This window comes from Pimephales promelas, chromosome 22, assembly GCF_988280905.1.
Source record: "Pimephales promelas chromosome 22, fPimPro1.hap1.1, whole genome shotgun sequence".
NCBI classification, from domain to species: domain Eukaryota; kingdom Metazoa; phylum Chordata; class Actinopteri; order Cypriniformes; family Leuciscidae; genus Pimephales; species Pimephales promelas.
This window is the reverse complement of record NC_142790.1, coordinates 2,612,947-2,628,319: the sequence shown is the minus strand read 5'-3', so window position 1 is coordinate 2,628,319 and position 15,373 is coordinate 2,612,947. Positions and strand designations below refer to the sequence as shown.

The 15,373-nt window shown below is 38.6% G+C and overlaps 2 protein-coding genes across 8 annotated transcripts in view; both read left to right on the top strand.

Moving 5' to 3' along the window:
- The window catches only part of cul2 (cullin 2), a 34,908-nt gene extending 26,201 nt beyond the window's left edge, over positions 1 to 8,707 (top strand). The window contains exons 19-21 of the mRNA XM_039690582.2: positions 1,768 to 1,869; positions 2,670 to 2,786; positions 7,990 to 8,707. Coding sequence (XP_039546516.1) covers positions 1,768 to 1,869; positions 2,670 to 2,786; positions 7,990 to 8,121 — 351 coding nt within the window. The 3' untranslated portion in view covers positions 8,122 to 8,707. The remainder of the gene's footprint in view (positions 1 to 1,767; positions 1,870 to 2,669; positions 2,787 to 7,989) is intronic.
- Positions 8,708 to 13,541: 4,834 nt separating this feature from the next.
- pard3aa (par-3 family cell polarity regulator alpha, a) overlaps positions 13,542 to 15,373 on the top strand; it is a 516,002-nt gene continuing 514,170 nt past the window's right edge. For 2 of the 7 annotated variants that reach the window (XM_089125821.1, XM_089125818.1), the window contains exon 1: positions 13,542 to 13,996. In XM_089125821.1, the coding sequence (XP_088981947.1) occupies positions 13,877 to 13,996 (120 nt within the window). In that variant the 5' untranslated portion in view covers positions 13,542 to 13,876. The remainder of the gene's footprint in view (positions 13,997 to 15,373) is intronic. The other 5 variants (XM_089125820.1, XM_089125816.1, XM_089125819.1 and 2 more) reach the window with 3 other exon arrangements.

Sequence of the window (15,373 nt, the reverse complement as noted above, 5' to 3'; positions counted from 1 at the left end):
GGTTTCGAGGCCGTTTGTGGGCCATTTTTGAAAATCTTGAGAAGTCCTAACCCCGCCCACCTTCCGGCCTGTCCATATATGGGTAAAATGTCAGTTATAACCATAGGTAAAGTACCTCGGACGCTAACTTAACTTATCTGAGGCGATTTAATGCTAACTGTAGCAGTGCCACTGCCCACAAACATTGATCCTAAATAGTGCTAACTATGTGAAATAGTCACATAGGAATGCCACTTACCGGAAAAAATGAAGTCCTCCTTAGAGCCAGACCGATATTATCGGCCGATATTAGGCATTTTCCAAACTATCGGTATCGCCAGTTATAATGGCCGATAAATTAATGTTTCAAAAATCAAATAAAAATGGACGAAACACGCTTGAACCATGTCATGAGTGTTGGAGTTGTATAGTTTGTCCACCAGAGGGCACTCTACACGTCCCTGTTGGCAACACTCGTTGAGTTGGTCACGATACATACATTGCTTGAATAACAATTAAAAGATCATCCCCATCAGTTCTCTTAACTCAAATAAACATGATAAAATGTGTGACTATCATGTCCAGTTTTGCCGCTGTTAAATAAGCCGAGAGTGAAGCGGAATTAGCTAGTAATATTTACGTTACGTTACTACAGAGTAGTTGACTGACTGTCCTTTTAACTTTTGACAATGTGACTGAAGTATTTCTTTAATGGCGCGTGACCGTTATAGCAATGAGACGTATCATCTCTCCTCGGCCTGTTATATTGAAAATTTATGTTTTACACTTTGAAGTATGACGTTATCCATTGCTAAATAATGGCTCGTCATAGACTAGCTAACCACAAAGCTAGCTAATGCCACCATCATCAGTCTGTTCCGTTGTGACAATAAAAGAAACAAGTTTTTTTTTTTAAATGCATTATCATATTATTTTAGTTAAAACTCAAAAATAACCACAAATAACTAATGTTAGGGAAATCTGTTAATGTTTTATTGTGCGTTTCTGAAAAAATTTTTTTTTTAAATATCGTATTTTAAAACCAACAAATATTTGTATCGGTATCGGCCTTCAAAATCCTTTATCGGTCAGGCTCTAGTCCTCCTACAGTGTCGGTTAGTGCAGTTTATAGCAGAGCAACCCATTTTATGTACGATAATTTAATACAAAAATGTTCAGAAAGGACATGGCCGAGACGTCAAATTTCAGGGATTCCACTCGTTATCAGCTGTCAATCAAAGTTTGCCACGCCCTTATTTGTCATACATTTTATATCTAAATCCGATCTAAACTAACGAGTTAGTTTATGAGTTAGAAAAAAATCCCATAAATTTCATCTCTGGGTCTTTCTCAGCACTTGATACACAGTGATACGAACAGAAAAAATGGCGTATCATTTCAAGTCCTCATCATTTGGAAGTGCATCAAAGCTTTGCAGCAGAAAACAGTGTCGTCTTTACATGTCCTGAACCGAACTCGTCCAGTCTCAGATACAACTACAGTGTTTGAGGGTCAAAGTAGACCCATTGTTCACAGGCAGTCAGTGAAGGCCATAGGCTGGCTTAATGCAAATCATTTACAAACCTACGTCGGATCGAGCAGAAAGTACGTTTGGGATTACTGACGATCGGGACAATAACTCATTTATCTGCACTTTTACATTCACACACAGCTGTATTACACACTGCATGCAAGGTGATATCCGGACAAAAAGTATAACTGGGGCACTTTAATCAAACTGTTAATTGATGGATTATAACTAAACTCCCACTTTCTTTTTCCCTCCAGGAGGAAATTGAGGCAGAATCCACTTTTTCCCTAATTATGAGTTTCACCAGTAAAAGAACAAAGTTCAAGATCACAACGTCAATGCAGAAGGACACGCCACAGGTACAGTCTTCATGTTGAGCAGAGGTTGATCTTGTTAAATATTGTGGAAATTCTCAATACAAACACAACCTACTTGGAAAAAATAGGGCTGTCAAACGATTAATCGCATCCAAAATAAAAGTTTGTGTTTACATAATATATGTGGGTGCACTGTGTATAATTATTTTATATATACTGTATATAAATATACACGCATGCATGTGTATTTAAGAAAAAAATATTATTTATATATAAAATATTTATATATAATATAATAAATTATATATAAATCTATATACAGTATGTACATAAAAATATTTCTTAAATATATACAAGCATGTGTGTGTATTTATATACATATATATATAAAATAATTATACACTGTGCACCCACATATATTATGTAAACACAAACTTTTATTTTGGATGCAATTAACGGTGGGTCCATTAACTCATTCAGTCATCAGTAACTTTTCCCATGTTATTGACTTGACATTTAGGAGTAGACATATCTCAAAACCCATAACCAAAATAGAAACAATTAATAGAAAACAAACACATTTGCAAATCATAAATCATACATTTTAATAATCAAATCATAGAGAAACTTAACATAACTATAATTCAATACATCATATCAAACACCAAACTGGATTTCATGATTCTTCTTTCATTGCCCCTTCAAAAAATACACTTAGCGTTAATGTGGAGACCTACACATGGTCTTTAATCTGAGCATTAGTCTGCAATTTTCTGTTGAAATACACTTCTGAGGTCACAATATCTCGTCATATAAACCATTACGTCCTCTGTGTGTGGCAGGAACTGGAACAGACGAGGAGTGCCGTGGATGAAGACAGGAAAATGTATTTACAGGCTGCTATAGTGAGGATTATGAAAGCCAGGAAAATCTTGAGACACAACGCCCTCATACAGGAGGTGAGATGACTCTCGTCTGCTAAAACTGCCATGTTTCAGTGTAGGGCTAGGTAATAAATATCGATTTCTCGATATTAATCGATTCTCATTTTTACGAACCGGTATCGATTCTTAAATCTCAAGAATCGATTAGTCATCCTGTTTCATTTGAATGAATGGGACATTGAATCGCGGCTGCGCGCATCCAAAAAATCGCAATAATCTTTGTCCTTTGTTACTATTGATATGAAACAAAGTCTCAATTTTCAAATTACGTCCATTTTCTTTAGAAATTCAAAAACATAAATAGCGTTTTGGCGCTGTGGCGTGAGATCGCTCTGGAGAAGCAGCAGCGCTGATCTCTCTTCCGGCTTAATAATACCAGTCACAGCGCCAAATAAACATGAATGAGCATCTGAAAGTGTGTTAAAGATAGAGTACAACTTATCGAAATCCGTATCATGTCATATTGATTCGCTCAATCAGCGTTTCAACCGTGGAAAGACGTCAGTTAAACAGCTTGTAATCAATGTCATGTATCGTCATATTTACCTCAGAAAACCCACATAAACTCGTTAGTCAGCTAGAAAAATTAACTCTAAATATATACACCATATTACATATGCATTATAATCTTAATGTTCTTCAATATTTAATGCATATTTGAATAAATCTGGCAAGTTTTTATGACAGCCACCATTTAAATGTTTATATTTCATATAATCTTCTTATTATAAAAATAAATAAAAGTGTAATTTAAGTGTTTGTATTGCTACAAAACAGTTCATTATTACCTTTATATTAGGCTAATGAAGCCTATAGGCTACAACTAGACTCCCATAGTTTACAGCATTAGTTAAGAGATTTGATTCCCTTGAGAAAATTTCCATTTATTGTAACTGATATCCAAAATAATCAATATTGAATCGAATCAAATTGTAATCGAAATCGAATCGAATTGTGAAATTTGTCTCAATACCCAGCCCTATTTCAGTGTATAATCTTCACTTGCGGCCTCTATGAACCGAAAGCACGGTGTGCGGTGTATAGTGCGGCCCCTGACGCAGAGGTCAGACTGGAAGCGCAGATAAGAGCGCTGTGAAATCTCAGGAATGGGAGACTTTGTCATAGACTGCTGTCAGAACACGTCTGATGAGAGAGAGAGTCCGCCAACACAGGCTGTTACACAACACCACTATAATGTATACTGTCTTTATCACACACACACACAGCGTAGACAAGCTGTACATTGTTTATCTCTTTTGAACTGAATAAAGAGGGAATGGTATAATAGATCATAACATTATGTAATATCTGACCCCAGAATCCAATGATAAAGATATAATACTTGTATTTTTCATCAAGAAAATGAAGCCCATTTTAGGAGCAGTAAGATCTGTTCTTTATTTTCATGATTTTGGCTACGTTCACACTGCAGGCTGAAACGACCTAATTCCGATTTTTTTTTTGCCCCTATGCGACCTGTATCTGATTTTTTTCATGACAGTATGAACGACACAGATCCGATCTTTTCAAATGCGACCCAGGCCACTTGGGTATGTGGTCCAAATCCGATATGTATCCGATCTTTTGAAATGCGACTTCAATCTGAACGGCCAGGTCACGTATATCCGACCCGCACGTCATTGCACGCACCTGTAGCTAGCCAATTCACTCGCGTTTCTGCTCTGTTATGGGCCGCTGAAGACGTGTCTCTTCCCCAGTGTTGTGCCTGAACGATAGTGCATAAACGCGTTCATATAATATGCCGATAAATGAATATTTTTTTTAAAAAATAAAATAAAAACGGAAAAAAACACGCTTGAACCATGTCATGAGTGTTGGAGTTGTATAGTTTGTCCACCAGAGGGCACTCTACACCGTTCCTGTTGGCAACACTCGTTGAGTTGGTCACGATACATACGTTGCTTGAATAACAATTAAAAGAACATCCCCATCAGTTCTCTTAACTCAAATAAGCAGGAATTTTGTGACTATCATGTCCAGTTTAAAATAAATAAATAAATAAATAAATAAATAAAATATCGGCCGATATATCGAATTTTAACCCTCTGATGGTCTTCGGGGTCTGTTAGACCCCAAATGAAATTTGCTTGAATTAAAAAAAATGTTCTCTTTTTCCAAATGGTATGAAACTTGCTACGGCTCTCAACACTGTCAAGATCTACAAAAAAAAAAATTTAAAATGGAATTCTATCTGTTTTTATGTTGGCGTGACAAAAATAGTCACACTCGTGGTCTTCGGGGTCCATTGGACCCCAAAAAATACCATTTAATTTTGTAACAGAACAATAGTTTTTTTTTTTATACAAATATTATTTTACTGTTTATTAATGTTTTTACTCAACATTTGTGCAGTTTTTGGAGGATTTATGATATCTTTTAAATATCTATAAATTAATAAATAAATATTTATTTATCATTGGACTCAAAATAGACACAATTCATCATCAAAATCAGAAATAATGCAGAACACAGACAGAAATGACAGAAATTAAGTGGCACACTTCCAACAATGCAAAAAACATCCACAATCCAAAATTATCATGCTCACACACATGCACACACACACACAAACACACACATATAGAGGAATGCAATATACAGGAATACATACAGACTATAAAAACTATTCGCTTATCATTTGTAAAATAAAATACTCTAAAATGCAGAACCACCGCAAAAATAAATTGGTAACACTAAGACACATTGAAAATGTGCACACACACACAGGAATACATTTGTAAGGCTATAAAAAAAATAAAAGAGATGAGACCATCTGTTCTATTGTTCCAAACTATTGTTCCTAGTTATTCGATTTTCTACCCAATTTACTTCTTTTTTTTTTTTTATATTTTATTTTTACTGCTTTATTTGCTAATTTGTTATTGCTGTTCAGTTGAAATAAATGATCAAATCTTAAGACTCCAACTTTGACCAAGGCTAAACTTTGACAAAAAGTATTTTATTTTTGTTATAAGTGTGCTTTTACAATATTTAGATATGAATCCAACTGAATCCAACTTTAGAAACTATATCTTTCAGTAATTCAAATAGTTATAGGCCTAGTGAAGCTCTATAGCCATCTAGTGGATAAAGTGACTTATTACAAATTTTAACCTGTTTTTTCCAAAAATTAGGCAAAAAATCTTACATTCAACCTTGTAAAATTATCCATGGTATCCCCAGGAATGAAAGTTAGAAATCTGGGTCTTTTATAAAGTTTATTTAACATAAAATGCTGTTTTTTTTGTAAAAATCCTATTTAAATAAATATTTATTTATTTATTTATAGAAATAAATAAAAAAATCATAAATCTTCCAAAAACTACACAAATGTTGAGTAAAAACATTAATAAACAGAGTAAAATTATATTTGTTAAAAAAAAAAAAACTATTCTGTTACAAAATTAAATATTATTGTCTGGGGTCCAATAGACCCCGAAGACTGGAATTGTTACTTTTTTTGAAGACCATCAGTTAAAACCTCAAAATATTCGGCCTTCAAAATCCTTTATCGGTCGGGCTCTACAAACAAGTTGCTTTTAGTCAGCGCTGTGGAAATGACAAAACATTTACTAACATATTCAGCTGTCGGCTGCTAATGTAGGGGTGAACTCAGGGAGATGTATTTGATTATGGGCTGTCAGTTTCTACTAGCGCTCCAGTTATTCCTGCAGTGTTATAATGCAGCTGTCCACACACACACACACACACACACACACACAGAAAACAGCAGCCCTCAGCCTTCAATTTGTTGCTTTATTAGATAAGTTTATCTTCTCGTCCAGCATCTAGACATGCTAACATTCATGTATTCGTCGTGCTGCGTATCAAGGACACAGTGTGATGCCGGCAAGTTTGCTTAGCTTTTTTATCTTGTAGGAAATATGAAATATCAATAAAGTCTGCAACTTTAATCTGTTCACAAGCTTGGCTGAAAAAAGATAAAATCCTCAGTTTCTGGGTCAGTCACGACAAGATCAGTTCTCAAGAACGTTCTCGTTCCCAAGTTTATAAACAACTCGTATCTGAATGTAAGGTTCAGATTCAGAACATTAACACACTGCAAACTCTAAATGCAACTTTTTTTTTATTATGTGAAAAAGTATGCCATATAGAGAAAAATAAACACAACAAAGTGGGCATGGGGGTGTATTTTTCAGAGAAAATAATAATAAAACTAAAATAATTAACCCTAAAACCGTAAAAATAGTTTTGATTTATTTTTTTAAAAATACTTCCATTGATCTGAGCGATACAAGACGTTTGCCTCTTGAACACACACACATTTTTTTTTTACTCAATTCTACAATGTTAAGTGGGTTAAAAAACCCTCCCAAAAAACTCCTTCATCTTGTATTTGGGTCAAAAATGGCCACCCATAGAAATGAATGGGCAAAACTGTAATTTTGAGCGCTCTAAAATAAGCCAAAATAAGACACCAGGTGACAGCAAAGTTACTTCATCTTTAGGGTTTAGCTCTAAGAACTTATTAGAATGATATTTTAATGTAGTTAAAAATTTTTAAAAATAAATCGAAAATATGGTACTTTTTGAAGTAAATAAATTCAAAAATACCCCCAAAATAAAAAAAAAACACCATAAATGGATAGACAAAACTTTATCGAAGACAGTGATATAACATTTATAATAAATACAAATTCCTCTGTGCCCACATTTGTCCACAATTACAGGATTAAGGGCTATACGGCTATGTAAATAAGCACTGGTTTTTTTTAGTTTTTGGATTGATAAAAAGAATGAATTCGATTTTAAATATTTATTTATTTCCAGTTAATAATTTTAGTGCTTCAACATAAACTTGGTTCAGTTTATTGCCATCGCAACAAAAGTTTTTCGACTAATATAATTTTTTTTTAGCTTAGAAACGTATTAGTTAATGATGATAACCCTGAATGTGTACAGAATGTGACTTTATCACTTTTTTATTTTACTCATGCAATTATTATGTTCAAATCACTGTCATCAAGTAATCTTAATTCTGCATTTATGTTTTCAGTGTTTTCGCTGTTACTACAGTACATTACTACTTTTTTTTTGTTACCAATCAGCATCTAGGACTGGAACTGTCCATTTTATAATGTGCAATGTATTTGAATTGCACCGTATGTGCATACTATACACTGCATTTAAATATAAGCCTCCTAATTTTTCTTTGTGTGTGTGTTTTTTCTTTCAGGTAATCAACCAATCCAAAGCGAGATTCAGCCCGAGTATCAGCATGATCAAGAAGTGCATTGAGGTTCTTATCGACAAGCAGTACATCGAGCGCAGCCAGAGCTCTGCGGATGAATACAGCTATGTCGCATAAAACCATAATAATTTAATGAAAGAAAATCAACGCCGTGAAGCGTGAACGGTTAAGATGTGTTTTATTTTCGGCTCTGGCTGGCTCCGGCACTCGACCATCGGATTGAATCGGGACTCTGTGCCTCCATCTTTGTTATCGGGCCTCTGAGTCGCTGGACGGTCATACTTCATCTCTCCACCCCCCCGCCCTCCTCCTCCTCTTCCTCCTTCTGATTTTATGCTGTTTACATCACCAGTGCCACGCTCAGTGCGTCTACCAAACGAGAAGAATGCCTATAGCTACTCCAGTGTAAAAGGATAATACATTTTTAGACGTAATCTACAAGAGAAAGCGAGCGAATGAAATGCATCACATAGAGCAAAACAAGTGAAAAGTTTGAGAAACGGCCGGAAAAAAAACAACCACGCTTTCTTTTTCTCACGTTGCAGTTGTTGTGTGTATTCTTTTTTTAATGTATCAAAGTAAAAAGAAATATTGTAATAAAACCGGTATACTGATAATTGCATTTACTTTCGAAATATAAGAGGTGACAAACATGATTCTGCTGCTTGTCAAATAAACAAATAAAAACACACTTTTTCGTAAATGCTTTAAGGAGAATGACTTCATCATCATCGGTAATTATTAAAGGTGAATTTTTAGCATCTTTGTACGTCATTTCTGTTTATAAGTTGAATGCATGTGAGCCACCGCAGAGAGATTTCCCATGAGTTTAGGGCGTGAAAGTGAGGAAATATGGTGGACGCAACTAATACATCTGTGTTGACGGGAAATTTGTTGAAAGGAATTTCTTCATTTACAATAAAACTAAGTTACATGTACAAAATGAGTTAAAAACACACATAAGGCAAAAAATAAATAATCCCGTATTTTTTTAGTAAAGTTACATCACTATCTTACTCTGGTACCTGAAGTGAGATGGTTCTCACTGCAGAACATGAAGTCCACAGGGAGGAGTTGGATCCAGATACTTTCATGTACCTACACCGACCTAGCTCCACCCCCTGATCACTAAACCCACCCCTAAACCTACCTAGCTCCACCCCCTGATCACTAAACCCACCCCTAAACCTACCTAGCTCCACCCCCTGATCACTAAACCCACCCCTAATCCTACCTAGCTCCACCCCCTGATCACTAAACCCACCCCTAATCCTACCTAGCTCCACCCCCTGATCACTAAACCCACCCCTAATCCTACCTAGCTCCACCCCCTGATCACTAAACCCACCCCTAATCCTACCTAGCTCCACCCCCTAATCCCTAAACCCACCCCTAAACCTACCTAGCTCCACCCCCTGATCACTAAACCCACCCCTAATCCTACCTAGCTCCACCCCCTGATCCCTAAACCCACCCCTAAACCTACCTAGCTCCACCCCCTGATCACTAAACCTACCTAGCTCCACCCCCTGATCACTAAACCCACCCCTAATCCTACCTAGCTCCACCCCCTGATCACTAAACCCACCCCTAAACCTACCTAGCTCCACCCCCTGATCCCTAAACCCACCCCTAAACCTACCTAGCTCCACCCCCTGATCACTAAACCCACCCCTAATCCTACCTAGCTCCACCCCCTGATCCCTAAACCCACCCCTAATCCTACCCAACTCCACCCCCTGATCCCTAAACCTATCTAGCTCCACCCCCTGATCCCTAACCCCACCCCTAAACCTACCTAGCTCCACCCCCTGATCCCTAAACCCACCCCTAATCCTACCCAACTCCACCCCCTGATCCATAACCCCACCCCTAAACCTACTTGCTCCACCCTCTGATCCCTAACCACACCCCTAAACCTCACTGGGGTTCTCACTGCAGAACATGAAATCCACGGGGAGGAGTCGGATCCAGATCCAACTCCTTCCACCTTACATGTACCTAAACCTTCCTAGCTCCACCCCCTGATCCCTAAACCCACCCCTAAACCTACCTAGCTCCACCCCCTGATCCCTAAACCCACCCTTAAACCTACCTAGCTCCACCCCCTGATCCCTAAACCAACCCCTAATCCTACCTAGCTCCACCCCTGATCCCTAACCCCACCCCTAAACCTACCCAGCTCCACCCCCTGATCCCTAACCCCACCCCTAAACCTGCCAGCTCCACCCCCTGATCGCTAAACCTACCCAGTTCCACCCCCTGATCCCCAAACCCACCCCTAAACCTACCCAACTCCACCCCTGATCCCTAACCCTAACCCCTGAACCTACCCAGCTCCACCCCGATCCCTAACCCCACCCCTAAACCTGCCAGCTCCAACCCCTGATCGCTAAACCTACCCAGTTCCACCCCCTGATCCCCAAACCCACCCCTAAACCTACCCAACTCCACGCCCTGATCCCTAACCCTAACCCCTGAACCTACCCAGCTCCACCCATATCCCTAACCCCACCCCTAAACCTACCAGCTCCACTTCGATCCCTAAACCTACCCAGCTCCACCCCCTGATCCCTAACCCCACCCCTAAACCTGCCAGCTCCACTTCGATCCCTAAACCTACCCAGCTCCACCCCCTGATCCCTAACCCCACCCCTAAACCTACCCATCTCCGCCCCCTGATCCCTAACCCCACCCCTAAAGCTACCCAGCTCCACCCCCTGATCCCTAACCCCACCCCTAAACCTACCCAACTCCACCCCTCAGATCTGGATCCGACTCCGCCCCCTGGATCTCGTGTACTGCAATGAGGTGCTACTGCCGGAAGTCGCAGTTATGACTTGGGCTGCGTCCTAAATCTCATACTCTCTTGAGTAGGTACTTATTTTGAACAAGTAATTACTTCACGACCGCTAAAAAGTATGTTCTATATATAAACCAGACGCACTATTCTATTTTATATAACCTATTTTATAGTATGTGATTTTGGATGCTTGACTCCCTGAAAATGACACTGGTCTGTTGAACGGTATTGGTGAATGTTATATTGATATAAAATAATGTAAAATCATATTTGCCATTTGTCGAGGGGATGCAAGCTTACGACCTCCATAAATTCATCATCACAGAACTGTATATCAATGCTGTGTGCGTCAAGCCGTCAATTTCAAGTTTTGCATGCTAATCGCCTTCCATAATATTGAAGACCATGTCATAATTACCGTAAATAAGAGATGAAAAAACATGTCCTTGGATTCAGACTTATACAGTATTTTTCTCTTGCATTATTAGCTCAAAAATAAATCTGCAGCGGTCACGTGGTACTACTCACTCTCTGTACGTCACTTACTATGGGGTCGACTCAGAGAGAGAGAGAGAGAGAGAGCTGAAGGATGACAGACTCTCTGCTAGTCTTTGTAAGCAAATCTCACTCAGCAACAGCCTGTTCTTTCAGCTCCTCCTAGCTGAGGATTCAGCACTAATGAGACCCATATGGAGAAGCCCGACCAAAATGTGTCTGTGTGTGTCATCCGCAAAACATTTCTGTACAATATACATCATCTTACGTAAGCCTGACATTTTGCAGATACACAGATGTCACGTCACTGGATGCTTCAGAAATCAATAAATCTTCATTAGAAGAGAAAAGCAGATACTTCAGGACAAAGCCCCTGCTTCTACCACAAGGGGGCGTTATGCATTATAAAAAGCAGAAATAATAAGAAAAGTTTTTTTTACCTTTTTTTTGTCAAAACGTATTTATCTTCACTGATAAAAAAAAAAAAAAAACATTTTCTAGAGACCGATGGCCACACAGTTTCTTGAACTAGTATGAAAGACATGATCTGTCTTGTAAACAAGCGCTGTGAATCTGTCCAATGTCTTCACTGGAAAGGAAAAAAATAAACCTCTGTTCTTGCCAAATGTGGATGCAGTTTTACATTTATGTCTTAAAAGATTTCATTAGAATGAAAATCTAACAAATAAGTCATTTTATATGAATATATTTATATTTCCGCAGTAGTTTCATTTTATTTTTATTTTTTAGGTCTTGTTATATTTTTAACAAGAGGTAAAACGATATAAATACTGTTCGTTTTCTCACACAAACCGCTCGTTTTGTGTTTTAGGCCGTCAATGTGTATTTACATTTATGAGTCATTAAATCATGTTTAATTTGGACTTCTCTGTGCATACTCTTTGAGGTGGTGACCATAGACCTCCATTATATGACTGACAGACAACAACGGTTTGACCTAAAAATATAGAAATTGAAAATACTGTGACAAAGACCCCTACATCTTGGATGCCCTTGAGGTAAGATAAAACATATAAAAAACTAATTTCAAAGTGAACTATCCCTTTTAAGCCGTTTTTTTGGATATATTATCTGGTTTGTTACTGGCTCAAGGAGGTCTAGCTTGATGAAGACCAGCATCAGATCCATCACCATCATAGGCAGCTTGGACTCGCTAATGATGATACATAACTGGCATGTTTAAGCTTAAAACCACATGAGCTCAGCAACATCAGACCGGTAAAGCAACATCTCAACATCAGACACGTAAGGTAATACTCTCAGGCTGTTACATGCAATCTCAACATCAGACGAGATGTCCAGGCGACATGATAAACTATGTAGTGTGGACTATAATTTACTTGTGGATCTTTAGATGTTGAATATAAAGGTTATCTAGCTATCAATGGCTCCATAACGAACCTTAAAGGGATAGTTCACCCCAAAATGAAAATTCTGTCATTAATTAGGCTACTCATGTCAAAGATCTTCGCAACACAAATGTGTGTTCATCTTTTGAATGAATTCTGTGCGATTTCTGTCCCTCTATTGACGGCTGCACAACTGACACTTTCAAGCCCCAGAAAGAAATGAGATCATTAAAGTAATCCATGTGACTCCAGTGGTTTAACCTCTGTGGAAGCAACGCGAATGGTTTGTTTGTGAAACAACAACAACAACAACAACATTATTTACCACTTTAGGGACAGAAAGCGATCAGATTTCATCAAAAAGATCATCATTTGTGTTCCGAGAATGAATGGTTTGGAACATTTTTTTTGGCCGAACCATCCCTTTAAACATCCATAACACCTTTACATCCCACAAAACATTATTATTCACACTAAAAAAATGGCTCAGATCACTGACAGTTTTCGGGAAACAAAAAAAAGGCTCTTGGGATCATTGTAAAAAAATAATAATAAATAAATAAATAAAAATTAAAAAATCAACACCAAGAAAATAACTTTAGAATCTTTATTTTTAAGAGTAGCCAATCTCCAGTCCAAACTAAGAGTAGGCTATCCTATGCTAGTAACCACTGGAACAGCCTACTATTTAACGAGTAGTTATCATTAACCTGAAACAGATCCTCATGTAGCTACACGGGCTGTGAGTCAGACTGAAGGAGAGAGAGAGAGAGAGAGAGAGAGAGAGAGAGAGAGAGAGAGAGAGAGAGAGAGAGAGAGAGAGAGAGAGAGAGAGAGAGAGAGAGAGAGAGAGAGAGAGAGAGAGAGAGAGAGAGAGAGAGAGAGAGAGAGAGAGAGAGAGAGAGAGAGAGAGAGAGAGAGAGAGAGAGAGAGAGAGAGAGAGAGAGAGCGAGAGAGAGAGTGTGTGTGTGTGTGTGTGTGTGAGTGAGTGAACCGAAGCCCAACCCACGGCCACTTCACCCGCGACACGAGCTCACTCAGACGCCGAACAGGTGGTCCAGTCCCACCTGAGGAGCACAACATGAGGATTTATCCCGCTTTTTTACCTGTATGGATATAATGTTGCCGTCGCTTACTGATTCTTCCTGAAGAGTTCAACACTTTACGCGCTTCCCTGTGGAGTCTCTGGGAATATCGGGCGAATATGAAAGTGACAGTGTGTTTTGGAAGGACCCGGGTGGTCGTTCCCTGTGGGGATGGGAATATCAAAATACACAGTCTTATTCAGCAAGCGACAATGAGATATAAAAAAGCCATAGCCAAGGTAAGTCGAAAAACACCACTGCTCTCTCTCAACATGGCGCTTTTTCTGGGGAAGGGAAGAACGAGGAATAAAGAGTGTCGTCGGTATTCCCGACCAGATTGAGCTGTTTGTTTGTTTATAGATGTTTGCGTTTGTGTTTGGTACGTCACGACGGGTTGTTTGTCAAAACTTCAGCGCGCGCGCTTGTGTGTTCGCGATCAAAACTCCGTCCAACAGGACATGTCGGCTGTTATAACGCTCATTTGTCACACTGTGATGCATTACAGTGTCTATAGTAAACGGGGAGTAGGAAGAACTTAAGAGGCACGGATGGAGGGCAAGGACTGGAAACTTCCTTGGAAATCCGCTCAAGCTGAAGCCTGGATCCACACGTGTAGATACTCAATGTTAATGTCACACATCATTTGACTATTTACTCAAACATTCACGATGAATGGTGCTTTCTATGCCTTTATTAGTTCTACCGTTTAAAATTAGCCTATAATGGGTTGTGTGGTTTAGCAGTTAATGGTTATGGATAGGGTTAAGCTTTTCTAAGGGTTGATTGACAGGGCATCCGATGATCATGGAAAACCAGTGAAGTGCCTGGAGATTTCTATAGTGATTATAAATCTTATTCTTGTCCAACTCTGTTTCTGCATGACCCGAGGTGATCATCTGCTGCTTGATGAGTAGTTAAAAAACAAACCATGACCACCTTACAGTGGTAAAGACAGTGGTTAACTGGTTTGCTATGGTTTCTAGCTGATCATTAAAGGAGTATTACTTTAAAAAAAAAAACAACTTTTGCTGATGATTTACTCGCCCCCATGTCATCCAAGATGTCCATGTCTTTCTTTCTTCAGTCGAAAAGAAATTAAGGTTTTTGATGAAAACATTCCAGGATTTTTCTCCATATAATGGACTTCAATGGGGTCCAAACGGTTCGAGGTCCAAATGAGAGTTTCAGTGCAGCTTTAAACGACACCAGACGATGAATAAGGGTCTTGTCAAGGGAAACGATCACTCATTTAAAAAATAGATAAAAAAGTTTCAGTTTTATAAGCCCAAATGCTCGCCTTGCTCTGTTCTGTGAAGCGCATTCGTGACTCTCCTGTTCAAACTTGTTCATCAAAAAATGAACGAATCTTTTTTCGAGTCATTTAGTTCATTTTGTTCAGTGAATGAACCGACCGATCGTTTCACTTGATAAGACCCTTATTCATCGTCTGGTGTCGTTTAAAGCCCTTTAAAGCTGCACTGAAACTGTCTTTTGGACCTTGAACCGTTTGGACCCCATTGAAGTCCATTATATGGAGAAAAATCCTGCAATGTTTTCATCAAAAACATCCAGTTTTCAAAATGTTTTTCGCAATTTTGCAAACATGGGAACGTTAC